The 19,548-nt window shown below is 41.4% G+C and overlaps 1 protein-coding gene across 2 annotated transcripts; it reads right to left on the minus strand.

Annotated features, from left to right (window-relative positions):
- Window positions 1-1,665: 1,665 nt before the first annotated feature.
- Window positions 1,666-8,249, minus strand: faima (Fas apoptotic inhibitory molecule a). Of its 2 annotated transcripts, none has more exons than XM_035175279.2 (5): window positions 8,091-8,249; window positions 7,029-7,174; window positions 6,467-6,695; window positions 4,909-4,958; window positions 1,666-4,612 (listed from the first exon to the last, which is right to left on the minus strand). In XM_035175279.2, exons 2-5 carry the CDS (start codon window positions 7,140-7,142, stop codon window positions 4,463-4,465), a joined length of 543 nt encoding a protein of 180 aa, XP_035031170.1. In that variant the 5' UTR covers window positions 7,143-7,174; window positions 8,091-8,249; the 3' UTR covers window positions 1,666-4,462. The 2 variants fall into 2 exon arrangements, with proteins under 2 accessions (XP_035031170.1, XP_035031171.1); XM_035175280.2 differs by having other exon boundaries at window positions 7,029-7,159; window positions 8,091-8,248.
- Between the last annotated feature and the right edge of the window lie 11,299 nt (window positions 8,250-19,548).

A 19,548-nucleotide genomic window follows, 5' to 3' on the forward strand; every position in this document is an offset into this window, starting at 1 on the left:
GAAGTGCTCCATATCTTATGCGTCTTATTGTTCACCAGTGTTGACTCAGGTGGAATTTTTTTGTATATCTAGCTGGAGAAAGTGGAGAACCGACGCTGAGGAAGATGTTTGACGCTAAGAAACAGCTATAATGTCTCCACTGATCAAACATGTTTCAGCTTTATATCTTCTGCCAGTTCTGCGAGATGGTCAGCCATATTGGATTCCATGCAGAGTACGACCACCTGCAGGTATGAAGCATTTGATAATGTAACCAGATTCTTAGCGAGAGAGAACGAGCGGACTGACTGAATGAATGAATGTGTGCAGCTTTAAAGAAAGGGTTTTCCCCATTTAAGAAAAATAATGTTCATTCCATGGTGATCAGTGTTGAGATTGTGGCGGGGGCTCCAAACGTATCGACATACGGACACTGAGAAGTGTTACAGTGCGTTTAAACTGTAGCAGGTCAGAGGACGTCAGCTGGTGGACTAGGATGCATTTGGCGCTTCAGGCAACTAAAAGATTGTTGCCACATCTCAGAACGTTTTTAAGTGCATTCAGACCTGTACTTAGTGCTGACCACTTGTAATCAGATCTCAGGACAGACGGTCATAGATTTATAACCAAAGCCTTTTGTGTTTGTCTGTTTACAGACTCCAGCTTATGGAGAGGGTATCTACTTTGCTGGCACAGTGAGGAAAGCCATGGAAGTGTGGAAGGAGCGCAATGAGACGTACTCTGTTCCTAGGAGGCCGAGGTGGGATAGGAAACTCCACCTGGCAGACCAGGTCTCATTCTACCAGTTGTGGGGGACACACCACAAACATTCGACAGTGTGAGTGGAGGACTCCTGACCTCTGCCACATTCAGTGGTTACCAGGCTCTGCCTGCTACATCATTACCTGCACGGTGGCCTGAGGGAGCCATTTCTCCACTCTTTCCTCAGAGTGTAACTGTTGGCCGTGATACTATTACACATTAAAGAATCAGTCACGTGTTAATCTAAACCTGGAGTTCCCTCTTAATGCATGTTAACACTGTGAGAAATTAATGAATCAATTTGCATTTGCCTTTGAAACTATATAAACCAGACCAGTACCACAACATCACGGAGGAATTACAGAAGGTTTGTCAATCGTGAAGCTTAACTGTACCTTGAAAGTTATAAGTTTTGAGTGTTTAATTCTTTTCAATTCAAATTTGTGTCTTTTTGTGTGATTTAGTTATATTACTATAAAGCACAATTATCTTTAAAACAATCAAGGATGCACTGTTTCATGGCAGAAATATCGTACTTAAATCAGCACTTATAAGATATATGCAAAAATCTTACTAATGATTATATACATAGGACTTATTCCACTTTGATTATAGAAACACTGTTATATTGAAGTGTAAGGATGTACTTTGTTGTCTTATTACAAACCAAAATGTAATCTTATTGTAAAATGCTTGCAGAACAATGGCAGACTTTCAAAATCACAAAAAGGAAATTCACAATATTTGGATGGACCCCTGAGGGGAGATGATGTGTTGCCTGACAGTGATTTCAAAATTAAATAAAATTTAAAAAAATTACTCGTCCTCTTTTGTTTTGTTTGAAGAGTCTGGATGTTTTGTTTTCACCACTTCACAGATCAGGGAATACACTGCTTGTTTGAACATAAATCAAACGCTGCCCAGTATAGTTTACCAATAATGTACATTTTTATTAAAGGGTCATTTCATCAAGGCCAACCACCTACTCAGCTGTACGGATATGAATTTAAACACAATTTACATTTTACAAACATGTAGCGGAACTGTAAATAAAAGTGGAATACACACATTAACATAAAGCCTTTATACAGGACATATAAAAGACATGAAATTAACTCTCATATTCTGAATGACACAGTACCAGAAATCAGTGTCGAGCATGAAAGCCCACCTCTGACTTTGGAAATGGTTTGACGCAAAAATAAATGAACGATCCATTTGTCTCTTACTGGAGCTTTGAGCTGGTGACGTGTCAAAGTCAACTTTGTCAATTCTGCCATATGTACAGGACATAGACAGGATTGAACTGCCGAATCTCTCTGATCCCCCGGTGTAAACGTATAAGTAGACAGAACATATAAGTAAACAACAAATTAAGTGCAATTTAAATAATAAAACAAACATTTAACATACACTGTAAAAAGGTCAAACCTTAATTTGAAGCCTAAAGGTTGAGTTCAACCTCTGTCTAACACAACATTTGGCCTTTACATTAACAAAGAGACAAATGATTTGACCGCAGAATTCCACACATCTCTAAGAATGTAATGTTTATAATTCTGCCAATAATGCAACGTCGGACTGATTGTCTTTTGACACTAATACAGCCATTAAATTACACACTACTGCAAAACATCACTTGGCTGAACCAAACGAACAGAGACCATTGAACAGCTCAACATAGAATGAAACAAAATATCACTCCTGGGCTGTGCACACTGGAATGACGCTACATTCAAGAAATATTCTTGTCCACTGATACTTAACCCTACTGTGCATCAATGAAAAAATACAAGAAAAGTGGGCATGAAGCACAGTGAGAGCAGGATGAGGTTTATTGTTTGTGTCTATGTGTTTCCAACAAAAGACAACAGGGGCCTGTAGTACGAGGTGAGGTCAACATACCCAGGATGTGTTTTTGTTATCCAGCTTAATTTAAGCTAACATCATCCTGATATCCTGTACTATGACGCTGGTTATCAACGGTCTCAGTTAAGCCTGAGTTTACTTATCCGGCTACAAGCGAGTTCCTGTCACAGAGGCAGAGTCGTTAATTATGAGTGACACTGTCAGAGACATGAATGAAGGACTTAATGTGATACGAGAGGAAACACTGGTTATCTGTTGGTAGAATCGGTTACAGCTGCATCAACTAAGTGAAATGTAAATGATGTGCTCATGACTGCAAAAGAAAGGAAACTGTAGATATACTTTCAAGATTGAAATGACTTTATCCAAAGATAAAGAGAAATTAAGCAAAGTGATTTTATTAAGGTTATTATGAAGATGTGATGTCAGAATGTCTCTGCTTCCAAAGAGGAGAGCAGAGAAGTGGTTAATGTGAGATGAGCTCAGTCCGACTCAAATGTTCATTTCTCATCATGAAAAATAATGAGCAATGTCTGGATCATTTTAAATCTTTAGTTTTTATTTCCCCTTGTGTTTTCTGATCTGACACCGGCAGGAATTATGTTATGTTAAATTAAAATGAAGCTATAATAGTTTGATTCATTCATATTGTGTTTTAAAACCACACACATGGAAAGTCTGGAACAGAGAAACCTTTTCAGTCATCTTTTAAGAAGTCTACTGACCCTGTCAGGACACTGTAGAGCGATGACTACGCTTCCATGCCGGCGACAGCCAGCGGCCGGAGGCACGATGTTTTTGGGTTGTCTGTCCGTCCGTCTGTGCTATATCTCAAGAAAGCCTCAAGGGAATGTCTGCAAATTTGGTACAAACATTCACTTGGACTCAAAAATGAACGAATTACATTTTGGTGCCTGGAGGTCACGGTTCAAAGTCAGGTCGCTGTGAATGTGATATGTCAGGACTGCCCGTAGGACATTTCATTACGTCTGGCACAACTCACTCCTCACACAGCACATTTTGCCTTGTGAATGTAATATCTCAGGAACACCTCAAGGGGATTCTTTCAAATTTGGCACACATGTTCACTTGGACTCGGATTAACAGATTCGAATTTGGTGGCCAAAGGTCGAGGCCTCGGTGGCCTCAACCTCAGGGCAGTAATTCTAGCTTTCCAGGGATCTGAGTGGCCAGTACTTTCAGGTTTTGATCTCTTATCTTGAACTTGACAGCTCCGGAGCATTTGAGTGGTTCCGCATATGTTATCATGGTGATATACCCTGTTTAGAAGTGAACCAGCTTTGTAGTACTGAAAACTCAGTTATCTTGCAAATCCTGCTTCGTAGTACAGGCCCCCGGTGGAGTCTGGGGTTCACCGGCTCAGGTTATTTGGTGTTTGTGTGTGTTTCCTACAAAATGACAACTGGAACAGTACATCTGTAAACGACCAGAGGAAAACTTCAGTGAGATAAATATGGCACATCTGGCCTCCACTATTGATATTACTAAATTGGTAGTATTGATATGAATATAAAGTACCAGTTTACTTCTCTAAAACGTTTTTCTGTGTGAGGTTACCTTTCTGAGACAGTAAATCCCTTTTTGTGATTGAAATGGCTGCATCTTCTAAATCTGCCCACACACTGCCCTGTCTGTCACCAGATTATTAGCATCCTACCAATATGGCTAAAATACCCTCCACATCGCGGTCATCAAAACATAGGAGCACATACGTCTGTCCGCTGGTCCCCGACTCCAACAGCTTTAAGTGACAATCCTCATGCCCCCCCCCCCATTGTCACACATACAAACCGGACCTGGCCTTCGCCCCAAAACGTAGACGCACACACTGTCACTCCGTGCACTCCGCTATCTCTGTGCCGTCCACGAGCAGCGTGTGAATGATCCCGTCTCTTCTCTTGCCGCTGCTCACGGCCTTCACACAGCAGTTGTGGTCCCCGAGTGTGAAATGCGTCTCCGTGCCATCGTCCACAAACTCGCCCTGCAGGCAGCAGTCAGACACGGGGACAAAGACAAGCAGCTTGGTCAGTTCCATGCCATCGGCTCCTGAGCTGCTTTAGAAACGGATGGCTGCAGAAGCACCGAGAGTTTCAGCCCATAGAGGATGAACAGTTACATCAGTTACAAGGAGTATGGATTACATTATGAGTTATGGGGCCAACCATCATATGGAGACAAGAATTTACAGATGATGACTTTTGATTCATCTGATGACTTCTTGTGTGTCCCTTTTAAAAACAATAAACCTATGTACGTTCTAACCGTTGTTGTACTTACTGCAGTTTCAATATTTTGTCCATTGCACCAAACGTCCATAGTGTCTTTCTCTAAAAGAAAAGGAAACGCACTGAATCAATGAAACATCCAACTGTTGGACACTGTGTGTGTGTGTGTGTGTGTGTGTGTGTGTGTGTGTGTGTGTGTGTGTGTGTGGTGCTGTTAAACACTTGAGTGAGTTTGTCAGATCGTCTTCTGGTTCCAAGAGCAACAAGCGAGACACAAAAAGCCCCTCAAACCTTTTTGACCCTAATATCAGCCCATACAAAAGGAGCATAAATAGATTTTAATGATCTCGTTGAGAATTTGCCTGAGTAGATATTATTAAATTATTCTCTCCCAAAGTTATGTGTGCGGATTTATTTATTCACATTTTGTATTGAAAAAAATGTACTTACACATGTGTGAGCAATTATATTTGCATACTTTCCTTGTAGCACACAGTTAGTTTAGACAATAAAGTTTCTATTTTGACATGTTACCTCTTCCAAGTGTGTAACTATGACCAGCTGTACCTGGAAGCTTCATGGGTGAGCCAGCAAATGACCGACCACACCTTCATATTTTCTATATGGTGGCAGATTGTTTTCCTGCTCAGATTTATAGATCATTACTAACTACACACTGTCGTGTTGTGCACGCTTCAGCTGGTTTGCCTCCTGTACAACAGTCAGCAGTGTAATTATAAGCAGGATTAACCTGCCCAGATGACAGAGGTGGCTGAAGATGGCGTGGGGCTTAAAGCGGTTAAAGAGCTTAGCCTCGGCTCAGTCATCATATTAGTAGGTAGTCAAGAAGGGGCAGAGATCAAACAATGCTAAATGAGAATCCAATGTCTATTGTGATTGATTACGTGAATAAACCAATAAACCAAGAGATTCATGACATTTTAAAATGGATTTACTTTCACACCACATGGCTTTTTGCACTGGTCGGAATCAGAGAACCGTGAAACGATTGCAGTCTGTACAAAACTCAGCAGCTCTGCTTTTAACTACAACTAAGAGATGTGATCCCATCACACCTGTTGTGTCCGTTTCACATTGGCTCCCTGTTTGCTTTAGTATTGATTTTTAAGATATGGCCCAAGGCGATATCTCTGATCTTTTAAATCACTGTTTACGTCTGCTGTCACTTCCTGAATCTAGGCTGAAAACTATAGGACAGAGCTGTCGCTGTCAGGTCCCCATGACGATGGAATGAATTGCCTGAGGAAATAAGGCTGACTGTGACGGTGTCTTCTTTTAAATCTCAGCTAAAAACATACTTTTTTTTTAGAAGGCATATTCCTGAATTTACTTTGGCTGCCAGGCTAATTAGAATCTTTATCTCTATTATTATTACCACCATTATTATTAATGTACTTCCTTCTATATTCAAACCTTTTCTTTGCTTGTTGTGCAGCACTTTGTATTTTGTGTTGAAAAGTGCCCTATAAATAAAGTTATTTAGATCATTACTGCTCAGGATAGAACATGTGTCTTGCCTTTATGAAAACAACAGACATCATAATAATAAGGTGATGAGGACAGCAGGTGACTAATGACACAACACTCACCCAGGACCACCCTGCAGTCAGTGCCATCCAGGTTGAGCACCCAGGTGCTGGTGACCTTTGACCTGTTCTCCATGTACTTCTTCAAGCTCTTGCCGTTGATCTCCAGGGTGTACTCGTAGGCGAACCCGCTGACCGCATCGATGTTGATGGTGGCTTTGGTGTCTGATTTTCCCACGCTGAACGTCTCCTTGCCCACCAGCTTGAACATCCAGTCCCGTCTCAGGATCTCCTGCGCGTGAGGCACAGTGTAAGAATCGGCGATTCATAAACAAGACAAATTTCATGATATATGGGAAAAAAATTATTATATGACTAAAATGAAATTTGTATAGCCTACGTTAAGAAATGCTGATACACCCCTAGTGTCCACAGCTTTATTTTATCTCACTTGATGTTAATGGAGAGTCATCTTCTTCTATGCAAATGATCTGTATAGTATGCTGCAATGTTTTGTGGCGTAAAATAAAGATATTTCTTAACAGACTTTGTGGAGGGACACTGTGAATGATGGAGGAGGTCAGGTCCTCCTGGTCTGGTCTCCCTTTAAGATCACGGTGCATACCTGTCCATCAACGTAGATGACCCTCTTCCCGGTGGTCGTGCCATGTTCGAACTCTATCCTGTGGACCCCGTCGCTCAGCGCCACCTCCCACACACCAGCGAGATCACTGGACATCCTGACCTCATAAGACTCTGCTGGGACACGAGCTGGGACACAAACCGCACCAGTGATCAACCAGGCTCATGAAGCCATGGCCCATAACAGAGGAGAGCGAGTTAACAATGAGTTTCCACAGGTTCCCGCTGCTGCCCGACAGCAGTCCCAACACTGGGTGAAGTTAAAACATCCACATTTACTTCACTGGATGTAGAAACGTGGCTAAAGACCACAAGTCAGTAAGGTGGCGCTGTTTCTTGCATTACAACTTCTGGTGTCAGGGATTCACTTTCAAAGTAAAGGCTGGGCTCGTTTGAACCAAATACTTAATTGTGTCAATAACAACCATCTTAGTGTTACTGAATGAAAGCAGATTCTTTATCTTTGTACATCACACATGAATTAGCTAAGTAAAAGCAGTGAATGTTTAAACTAAACACTTTTTGAGCTGAAAACAACAATTGAAGTGTTAGTTAATGACAGAGAATTGTTCATTTTAGCAAATCACAAATGAAACTAATAGTCACAAACAGTTAACAGGGACTCTCTTTCAAAGTAAGAGCAGGGAATGTTTGAATGTTTATTGTGACAAACAATCTTCAAAGTGTTACTGGATGAATAGAAAACCGTTTGTTTTAGCAAATCAGAAATGTGTCTAATGTCACAAATAGTTAACAGTATAAATTAATACCTTGGGGGTTGTGTGGCAGACAAAATACGTGTATCTATAATTGTACACGTAGTTTCAAGTTTTAACAGTGTTTCAAGGCGTAGGCCCTAATTGCACTTGAGCAACAAAACAGACATTTTATTCTGAAAAGAACGGGAGCATTGCTACATCCGTCAGGCAGCATGCTAGGTAGCTTCCCAGTAGCTCTCGCCGCTAGCGTTAGCCTCTCTGCTAATAGAGGATATAATCGCAAGGTTTATCCCGGGATATCCTGCGCCACGATGCGGCGGGATTACCTGGACGGTCCTGAAGCAGGTTTCCTCGGGGTCTGTGCTCGATGGAGGAGGAGAGTGCGACTTCAGCTCAATTTACTCACAGCTAATGTTAGCCACTGTTAGCTCAGATAACGCAGAGAGTCAACAGACGAGCTGTGGCTACGCCGTTTCCATAGCGACGGGAAAATCCGCCTACGTGCAGACGGAGCCACGCCCACCAGGGGGAGGTGCAGTTTGTTTTCTTGTTTTGTTTTTAAAGTCTATTTTTTGGGGCTTTCTCGTCTTTATTTGACAAAACAAAGGGCCACAAGCCGAGTCTGAACAGGTCTGGACCGGGTCTGGACCAGGTCTGAAACATGTCTGGATCAAGGTCTGGACCAGGTCTGGACCAGGTCTGAAACAGGTCTGGATCAAGGTCTGGACCGGGTCTGAAACATGTCTGGATCAAGGTCTGGACCGGGTCTGAAACAGGTCTGGATCAAGGTCTGGACCAGGTCTGGACCAAGGTCTGAACCAGGTCTGAACGGGTCTGGACCAAGCCTGAACAGGTCTGGATCAGGTCTGGATCAAGGTCTGAACAGGTCTGGATCAGGTCTGAACCAGGTCTGGACGAACACACTAACTAGGCTGCAGGGCAAAGATGCTTCTCACCTCCACCTCAGTTTACCCAGACTCCCAGAAACCACTTATTTAGGTTTTCAAGATTTATCTGTCATGTGCAAGTTAACACAGGGTTTTACCTATAAGATAATGATGAAAACATAATTAAAACAAATGAAATGAGCAGGCATTAGAAAAAGTACAGGTATAGTAATAATGATTTAAAACAATAGTGATATAAAAGGTGTTAATTGAAAGCTAGCATAAAGAGATTTAAGAGCTTTTAGTCTGGATTTAAAAGAGGAAACAGTTGCAGCAGAAATTAGTTCAAACGGTGGAGAATTCCAGAGAGTAGGACCATAATGACTGAAGGCACCATACGCTGAATTAGAATTATATTCTGGGTATAGTAAGAAGACCTTTGCTTGGTGATCTAAGGCACCTGTTAGGTATCTATTCAGTGAGCAGGTCAGAGATGTGGGGGGGGGAGCTCAGCCATTAACAGAGTTACAGTGATTTGAATGGTTTGGTGGATCATGACTCCACAGAATGTCTAATGATATGGAATTGCTATTTTTGGGGGGGGAGGGTGAGATGAGTGATTGCACACCCAGTGAAAGTATGTCTTAAGAGGGGGACTTAAAAGATATCACCGCTGACCTGACCTCCTCAGTCAGGTCATTCCAGAGCCCCTGGGCCCTGGTTGGAAAAGCCCTGACCCCTTTGGTTTTCAGCCGGGCCGCTTGAACAGACAAAATACCTGCCTGGGGATCAGAAGGTGCGTGTTAGGGCATATGGTACCAACAGGTCAGAGCTGTAGCTTGGACAGAGGCCATGGAGAGCCTTAAATGTCATCAGTAAAATCTTAAAGATCTATTCCAAAACGGACTGGGGGCCAGTGTAGGGTGATATGATCAGATCTGTTAGTTCTGGTTAGAAGCCTGGCAGCTGAGGTGAGACCAGAGAAAAGGGTCAGAGGCTACAAGCACTGGAGATAATGAGTGGGGGGGTCCATTAATGAATACCAGGAAGTAACTGGCAGCCACTAAATGTTGACATTTTAGCACGAGCTCAGGACATTCCAGAGGGATAATTAGACATGATTGGATGAGATGTTAGGACCAAGCTGCAGGAACTGTTACTGCCTTTTGTGTTTCCACCATAACCACGACATGCCGGACCCTCGCCCTTAACCGAAGCTTAACCATTGACCCAAAAATCTGCTTTTTCCCAGTTAGGTACACAGCATCTGTGTCCACATGGACAATCTGTCCCCAATTAACTGGGTTTTAGTGTAAAATTTGTCCCCAAACATAGCTTATGACAGACACACACGCACACAAAACAGACACAACGACAATGTTCAGAAACACACACCTTTACAACCTGATATTTTTCATTCAAATGCAACTTTTTAATGCATAAAATTGAAGTATTGTGTATCAATGGCTCTGCAAACTCAAATCTTGCTTTCTCTTATGGCCCCATTTTACCTGAACAATACACTGTAGCTCAACAGGGAACCTGCTGAAACCCTTATCATTTAAATGGAATTGCCCTTATTATGAGATCTAGTACAATAGTACAATAAGATCAGTGTTCTTATTATAATAATACATCGACAACACAAATGTTATGGACAGTGTGCCACAATTTAATCCTTGTCCTTTTTTCTGTCTTTTTTGTTTGTATTTTAAAAAAGACGTTTGACTTTTTACACACGATTTTCAAAAAGAAGTCAAAAGTTTCGTTTTTAATTGCTTTCTACTCCAATGCAATTTCTAAATCTCTATAGGTTTTGCACACGTGTTTGTAAGGTCCAAACTATCTGCCACGTTTTATCCATTTTATTTGTCCAATAGGAGGCAGCAGCCCTCTTGGTATCTGTGTTGAGAGAGGACCTTTGATTGGACAACAAATCCCTTCAAAATGTTCTGATAAAGAAGCGTGTGGGACATTTCAAAAGTAAATTTAAATGGGTGGTCCGTCAATTGCACTTAATATTCAGCCTGTGAAAACAGTTGAATAATGTCTAGTGTTGCTCTGAAAGGAGCTTCCTGAAATGTGATACTCTGGTGATGTCATGACGGTTATCTGAGTCTGGACTGGTTTAGATTTACTATTTTCTGCAGAAAACCTGCACAAACTGGAGATGCAGGGTTTGAGATTGTCTTTCATGGGGCAGGGGTCCAGAGACAGACACTTATGGGACACGTCTGTCTTCTGAGTACCCGCACGTTGTGGTTATGATTGATTGATAGATTACTTTTTGCTTTTTAAGTTTCCAATAACATAAGTGTGCTTGATTTGAATACATTTCGATTTTAACAATATCACACGATATCTTTTAACCATAGCCTAACCATGCTAAAGGCAGTTTGCTGCTAACAAGTGGTTAGAATGTTAAAAAGCGAAATTGTCAGCGGAGGAGGTAAATTGATAGACAACAGCTTTTAAGATACCAAAACAACGGCATGTTCAATTAGCCGCAAATGTTCACTGTCTAATGACCCAAGTCAGATAAGTGATGAGAGTGAATCTTGAGCAATGACACAGATTCGCTGAGGCGATCACCTCCACATATGAGGTTAACTTTTAACTCCTTTGCGTTTCTTTTATCCGTTTTTCTAGCAAGTAACTTTCTTCTACTTGGGTTCAGGTTGCCTGATGAATTATTTATATATGTGCATTATATTGTCATTCAGCTCTCTAGACCATGAAGTGTTTGGTCTAGAGAAAAACTTTCTTACTGACCCCAACGACTCCACAGTCTTATTGTCTCACATTTTTCCAGGAATCCAACTCGTGTCAACATGAACAGCCAAAATCTAAGCAAACTTATCAACAACTAAAAACAGCGTGCAACTCTGTTCTGTATGGAGCCTGCTATTTTACATTCATTAAATCACCCTATCCCTGAAGCATAATTCAAAAGAGGAGAGACCGGAGCATCATAAATTTGTGAGTAAGTAAAATACCTCAGATCTTTACATATTTTAAACTTATTAAAAACAGACCCTGATGCTCTCCCGGCTGCATCTGCAAAGAATTTAGCCCCGTCTTCATAGGTCATAAATTCATCAAGAACAAGTCCAAAAATATTTATATTCAGATTTATATTCACGTTCCAAAAGTAAAAAGAATCCTACTTCTTGGAATATTTTTTCTCCTGAAATGAATAAGAAAAAAGATAAATCAATTCTAAAAGCATCAACAAAACGTAGAAACAAAGAGAATACAAGAACGGAGTCTGACTGGAACTTGTATTTGTGTTTTAGAGATTTATTTTTTCCCAGTTTGTGATTATTGATCATGGATTTGTATCTTCATTTACATAGTGTGTAGGATTGACACAAACAGGGGAGCAGGAATGTCGGCACCTCCCACCACAGACGTTAAACTGCTCCGCTGACATCACACCACAAAGGCTCACTCTCTAGTGAATCCTGCTGATCCCACACCAGCCTTCTACCTGCTCTCCGCACCCATCTAAAAGGAAACGTTTCCCAATATAACTCGGCCACGTCCTTTTAAAGACTGTTGTCTGTCCCCATCTGTCCCACCACAAGCTGCTCTAATCAGCACACGGACATTCCTCGTCCCTCAGCCATTCCATGTGCTCCAATTAACCAACACAATACAGTATGTGAAGAGCACAGCCACACGGGCAAACTACTCAGTCTTGGTTGTATCTGGAGGAAAGCAAAGTAAGTCATAAACTTGGAAAACACTAATTATAAGTAAGAAACTCCAGGGTCAGAGGGTGATGGAGACATGTTGTAGCACAGGACTGGGATAAGAAGAGTAGAGATCAAGGGCTCTTATAGATAGATGGATAGATGGATAGATGGATAGATGGATAGATGGATATATAGATAGATACATAGATAGATAGATAGATGGATATATGGATATATGGATAGATGGATAGATGGATAGATGGATATATAGATAGATACATAGATAGATAGATAGATGGATAGATGGATATATGGATAGATGGATAGATAGATAGATAGATAGATAGATGCAGCTGAGAGCACAGATTTTAGCCACTTCGACTTCTGAATAACTTGTAATCATCAGTCGAAACTGGGAGCAGAACTACGTGTGATCAAAAGCTATAATTTCAAAATAGCATGTTGTGACCAAATTACAGTTTTGCTGTGTTGACAAGAGGAAAGGTGGGGGGGGGGGGCAGGTGCTGTCATAGCCTGTGCTAAACTGGTACTTTTCAAACTAAACACTCTTTTCTTCTAGCTTCCATTCAAGGTCTAATTGGACGCTTCCTCCTTTAAATCTCACAAAACAAATCAATAATTAAAACATCACATCACAAATAAGAATCCAACACAAAGAGAAGTCTTTTTTTTGTCCCTCAAGAACTGCTGTTTGAAATGGGACCACCCATACAACCCTTTAATCTCCCCGGCGTCCACTGTTTGTTTCAGTTTTTGTGAGCTTGATGGCTGGAGATTAGGTTGTGGACACAGCGCTGAAGGGTCCTGTCTATTTCACTGGGGGGGGTTAAGCTGGATGAGAAAAAACGGTAGCCTGAATACACCCGCGCTTGTCAGTGAAGATCTTTATTGTTGTGACACTGGCGACTCCCTTAAGCCTGTGCCGTGTGACCACTGAGACGCAGGTCATCAGCCGTAAAGTTGAGAAATATACGATGAATCAGAGAGAAACTTCCTCCCAAATGTCCGCCTGTTACTCTCACTTCCTTTATGTATTTCCATCTGACCCTGCAGTTAGGTAGTCGTCTTTCAAAGTGCTTTTTATAGTTCATAAACTATTCTTCTCAGACTATTTTTAGGACGCGTACAAGGACGAGTGTTCTGTTTTTTTACCCCAGAATTATATCTGGGGTCTTATAAAAACTCAGACTCAGCACTTTCATTAATGTCCTCTGAATAAAAGTCACATCCCTCTTTCTCTAATTTTTTTATTGAACAAGAAACAGAAAGAAATGGCCACAGTGACGCGCGGCCTGCCTAAGAGTGCAGTGCAAATATTTTATTTGGCTGTTGTATGTCTGGTTTTCGCTCCGTAACAATCTCCCCTCTTTCAGTTTACAGAGCTGGTTTCCTGGAACTTTACAGAGTGAGGTACAGTGCACGTGCTTCTGACTTCAGATAAAAAGGAGAAAGTTAGTTTAGTTCTAAAGGCTGATCTGAAAAGAATAGAGTATATTAAATTAGATCGCCCGACATACAGGACATGTGAGGAGGATAATGTTACACTGACAACAACAGACTTTATGTTGCAGTATTCATGACGTATGTGTCCCTGGTTTGAAATCTGGGAGCTGTAGCAGCCTATGAGATCGGATCTTTTTTCGGGATAAATGATCAGATGGAAATGTATAGTTTGAGATGGCCCAAGTTGTCACAATAAAAGCCCTTCAAACCTCTCACAGTCCTTTTATATGCAATGAAACTAAATTCATAAAACATGGGCTTCATATTACGGTGGCCCTGAACTTTTATTTTAATTCTCTTTCTGTGTATTAATCTGTTTTTTCTTAGTTTTATTGAGATGTGTTATATTATAAAAAAGAGTGATCTAACTTTTCTTACAAAAGGGTGAACGATCTGTGCTGTAGTAGATGCACTAGTCTTACTGATGTTTGTCTCTTAGATATAGTATATGTAATAATTACTATGAGAATCAGCTTGAATGACCACATACAGGTAGGTTAAAGACATTCACAGTGAGGGAACCCTATATGTGCAGGTTAGTTACAATAACCTTGGAAAGCTGAACAAAGTTTTTTTGTAATCTTTTCTTAACTCTGCCGTATCTGTTTACTCTTTCCCCCGTGGGCTCTGTAGTCACACTACACTCATGTTTGTTTTGGCAGGACAAAAGGACAAATTGTATGGAGTGGCAATCAGTTTTTTTTTATTTATGGTGACATGAGATGGAAAAAACCTCTTTCATTCGGTGGAGGGCGTGTCTACTGGTCCTCACATCAGGAGCCCAAGGCTCTGGTTAGGATGTCAAGGTTTATATGACACTGGGAATGATTCACAAAGCTGAACCACAGCATTATGTTCCAAAACCAAGCCATAATCAGCGTCCACCACTGTGCCATTTAGGATATTTTCAAGCATCCGAGTCAAGTTTAAAATAGCATGTCTGTTCTCTCACAGAGCAGAAAGGAGCCTTAGAAATATTTTGCCAACCCACACACTGGTGGTGTGTGTTTTTTGCCTGCAAGAGAAAGAAGTCTGTGTGTTTAAATGGCCGAGAAAGGCTCAAGGTATCTGGGTCTCTCTGACAAAATGACCCTGTAGTCCCGAAGGTTTGGACTGTCATTCTCACTGAAGGTGCCCACAGAGCAAGGGTGATGAATGCAAGTCCAAATCCACCGGTGAAAATGGAGACTGGACAATAATCAAAGAACTGCTTTACTAAGTTTTCCATTTTCCTGACTTTATGAAGATGTTGAGAACTTCACATGAGAAGTTTAAGGCCTTACTCTCCTGTGGTCAAGTGGTCAGGAGGTAAAACATGGAGAGGAGATTTTTTTAAAAAGAGCAACAACAACGAGTCAAGAAAGAGCTTTTAAAATGTTGGTGCAGATCCGCATTAGGGGGTGGATCTGGTACTTTAACATTGTTACAGTTTTCCCAAGGAATCACTAATGGATTTTGATGAAAAAATCAGGCACATCTAGGGAATTGATATGTGAAATATGGTGCAGCTTGCCTGACTCTAAAGGGACATTTGGCCCTTGGCGGAGGTAAGTGCTCATTCTAGTTTCGCAAATGCGTTAAACCCATTCATTTAAAATCACTGCTTCCCTTGTATTCCACTGTGAACGGGGGTGAACTGGGTTTCCTCCTGACTGCAGCAGTTGTCTGAGAGGTGCACCTGAAGTGTCAGGTGTCTGAAAAACAGCTGTACCTCACACATAACTCTAGCCGAGCTGATCAAAACAGGAGTGGCAGTGTTTGAAAAGGTTTTGGCCTGTGAGCTATTCAGGATGAGAAGGCTGAGTTTGAAAATGTATAATTCACCCTAAGGACCACGAAGGCATTGCACAGCATAAGATGCTCGTGCTAGTTGGGGCTTTGTATGGACGTTAATGAGCTGAGTGCACAAACCAACATCAGAAAAACTTGTATTCTCAATGAGCTGAATATATTGTCTGCCTGTGGTCAAGTACATTATGATGAACAGTGATTGTGTTATTGACAGAATACCAAAGTCATCTAAGCTCTTTTCATCTTCAAGAGAATAATTCATTCACATAATAGAGTTGGGTAAGTCCCATAAGGCAACAGTCCAATGTGCCAGAGGACACGGACGATGAAAAGGCCCATCTGACAAAGACCTAGATTCATTCAGTGACCTGGAAACTTTGCTTTTCTGTCTCCAGTGGAACCGGTTCAGCCCCGCCCTACTTCATAAAAAACAAACATTGACCTTTTAGAACAAGAATGTGCACAACGCTGTGCACCGGGCATTATAAATGAGCTGGATTTACAGTGACTATTTACACAGTGCCTGTATGTACAGTGAAAGCAGCAAGACAGGCAGGAGATTCAACACATCAAATATAGTATGTATTCACCACCAGTTTCTGTGAGCACTGAGTGAATGCATGCAGTGAGGACATGTCCTGTCCTCCACATCAGCAGTTCATGACTCAACAACAGCATTTGCACCCGATGTGCAAGTGAGTGTGAACGACTACCTGTTAAACAGGAGGCTGTTGATTTCACATGTGACTTCAGTTTATTGTCAATGTACTACATTGTTTACATTTTAAAGTATACAACTTTTAGCTTTTAAGCACAGGTGGATTTCTTTAGATTGACAAACTGATTAACTAATGGTTAAGGACACAAAAGCTGGTGAGGAGACCCTTTTCTCACACAGTGGAAAGTCATTGTGGATTGTCTCATGGCTGATTGGACCAAAAGTCCCACAAACTTAAACCCTGCAACTGTTTTGTGCTTAAATTCTTATGGAAAAGACACAGCTGTTACTTTAAATCTATAAACAACAATTCCTGCTTTTTTATACAACACAAGTGAAAAATGTGTTAGTTTGTTAGTGCCACCAGATGACTAACTCTGTGACTGGGTTTGACGCCCTGACTGTGTGAACTCCCATGGAACTGGCTCAGCGGCAGCAGGCTCGTCTTTCATGTTTTGGTACTTGGGCCAAACCACCAGAGTGGAACTAACCCGAAGTGATGTGACAGAAGAGAAGAGAACAGATCAGAATCATAAAGCTCCACTCGTACATATCAGAGAGACACACATCATCAGATACAGATAATAGGTTGTCAACTGGTACACTCCATTCCAACGGAGACATTCCATTTGTCATCGTCACTGAAGATCGGTCTTTTCGCAATGTTCGATAGGAGAGATGAGTCCTTAAATGAGTCCTTCCACTAAATTTCGTAATAATCCGTTTGGCAGTTTTTGCATAATCCTGCAGAGGTAAGGGATTTCTCAATATTTCATTTTATTATCTATCTACTGGTTATGAAAAGATTATTCACATACAAATAACAAGATTTAAATCTGTACCTGACTCACTGTTTGTCTTTGTGCACTATGTTTAGTATGTAGGCTTATTTGTTGTGGCAATGGCTGATACGTGTTTTTTCCTCCCTGACAATGAAACTTTGCTCCACTTTAAAAATCCTGTCTCATTTCATTTAAAAGGTCTTATATACCATATTTTAACATTAGAGCAGCCAAGAACTATTTCCAATTTAAAGGTACAGGCTCCTGTTCAGACCAGGTATCATCATCCGTCCTGAGAGATTCACTCACAAGTGGACAGCTCTAGATTCTGAAGTTCACACCTTATATTACAAAACGTCCTGAATGTGTCTCCTTTGGCCTCGTACACACGTGGTGTTAACATCCGTCTCGATATATCCGATCACAAGTGGCCAGTGCTTAGTACGTGTGTTCACACCTGGCATTAAACTGCATCCTGAAAATGTCTCCTGTGACCACTTGTGACCCCTTCCCCACCACAGTGCTGTAAAAACAAGCAAGACTGATTTGTACAGTTTCCTGTCATGTCAACTTGTTATGTAGTCCCTCGTCATGTGACTCGGGTGACAATGGACCAAACGTAGGTCAGTTAATGTTCTGAAGCAAAGGTCAAGATGCAAGAGGTGTTTCCTCAATAGAGAGGCCAGAGTGACATGCTCTCTTCACTGCCCTGTGCCCATGGGATGTCCTGAGGTTCAGAACACCAGTGGACAGGATGCACTTGGAACAACTAAAGGGAAACAAGTTCACAAACGTTTCATCTAATAGGGAAGAGGGGAGACTTTATTTAGCCATAGAAAGTTGCAGAGCCTGTCGACCCTCTAACCCTTTCCGACTGTTTATGGGCAGTTTCCTCCAGTCGGAGAATGAAATGTCTATGAGGCAAGTTTTAAAGAGCAAAGTCAGACCTTTCTGACTTCGCTAAACAATGGACGCACCACAGGATAAACCAGCTGTAAAGAAAGCTACAAATGCTTCCCGTCACAATGTCCTTGCTGGTATGGTCCTCCATTTTAAGTGATTTTGTTTATTGCTCGCTCACCAACAGCCAGCGGACGATTAGTAGCATTTAACTGGATCTCACCCGCCAACTCTTATAACTCTTATTGTGACAAATAATCTCAGCTCAACATCTGCTTGCCAGCACCGACTTATTAAAAACACACTTTTACAAAATGTCTTTTACTTGATTGTTTTTAGCTATTACTTATGTTTCTTTATATCCTTTTCTTTTGCCATTACTTTAAGTGGTACTATACTATTGTTTTATTTGTTGTTGATCCTCTTTGTACTGGCTGTTTTGAAAGGTGCCACATAAATGAAAGTTATTCTAATAATTACTATCAACAACGTCTACTATCCCTATCTTTAATATAGAAGTTACATGTTTCGGGTTTGCGTTTGGAATGGGGGTGGTGTTAAGTCTCGACGGCCATGTGACCGAGAACGAGAGACGTTTGCATTTCCTTGGGTCTGCCTCTTTACACCCTGCTCCCTTTATTTCCATGTATAAAGTTACAGAGAGGGGATTGTGAAGAGCTGCCCCTTCCAGAAGTGTGAGACATGACTGTGAAAAGTAACAGACCCTTTAGTATTCCTTTGTTCAGTTTGTGGTAGCTGGTCAGCCCTTGAATTCAAATGACCACATGTGTTGTAGAGTCAGTCACTAGTCATATCCTCTGACGGTTGTCAACACTCTTTCCATACGGATGGAAAATTTCGGCCTTTAAATAAGTCATCTTTCTTTTAAAATGTGGTAAATCTATGTCTCATAATTGCAGTCGTGACTTTCTGACAGGATGGTCGTTTTGTCCACGAGGAAACAGTGTATAATGTGTCCCCGTCAAGCCCACACATAAACATCTAGTCTTTCGAAAGTCTAACTTTGACCCAGTGCATAAACCGTGGTGCAAAGAGAAGCTGTGAGACCCGAGAAACCCTCTCATTTCATGACATCACCACTCAGACACGAGAGGGCAGGGCCAGATGGAATAAACACATGTTCAGGACAAGAGCCGTGTCCACACTGCCCACACAAGTGTAAAGGACGTACCACTCCTCACCCATGTCTCTCAATGCTTTAAAAGACCAATGTGCCAGATGATGAATGGATGAAAAAGATTCACAATGGAACTGAAGTTTTTCAATTCAAAAGATTTCCACTGTGGAGTTGATACTGAAGTTAAGCTTTTACTTTGTATTCTCAGGACTCCCGACGCACAAATCATCTTTTTCCACTGCGGTCTCTCGCTGCCGCTTTGATAGATTATCTCATTTTCCCATCATCCAGAGGAGAGGGGTGCTGTACATGCTGAATCAATGGTGATCTTAGCACTTTTACTCAC

This window comes from Hippoglossus stenolepis, chromosome 13 (assembly GCF_022539355.2).
Source record: "Hippoglossus stenolepis isolate QCI-W04-F060 chromosome 13, HSTE1.2, whole genome shotgun sequence".
NCBI lineage: Eukaryota > Metazoa > Chordata > Actinopteri > Pleuronectiformes > Pleuronectidae > Hippoglossus > Hippoglossus stenolepis.

Coding starts and splice junctions, on each gene's coding strand:
- faima (XM_035175279.2), bottom strand. CDS start 7,142: ATGTCCAGTGATCTCGCTGGTGTGTGGGAGGTGGCGCTGAGCGACGGG. Junction 4,959..6,466: donor TGACTGCAGGGTGGTCCTGG/GTGAGTGTTGTG, acceptor CTTTTCTTTTAG/AGAAAGACACTATGGACGTT. Junction 4,613..4,908: donor GACAAAATATTGAAACTGCA/GTAAGTACAACA, acceptor TGCTGCCTGCAG/GGCGAGTTTGTGGACGATGG.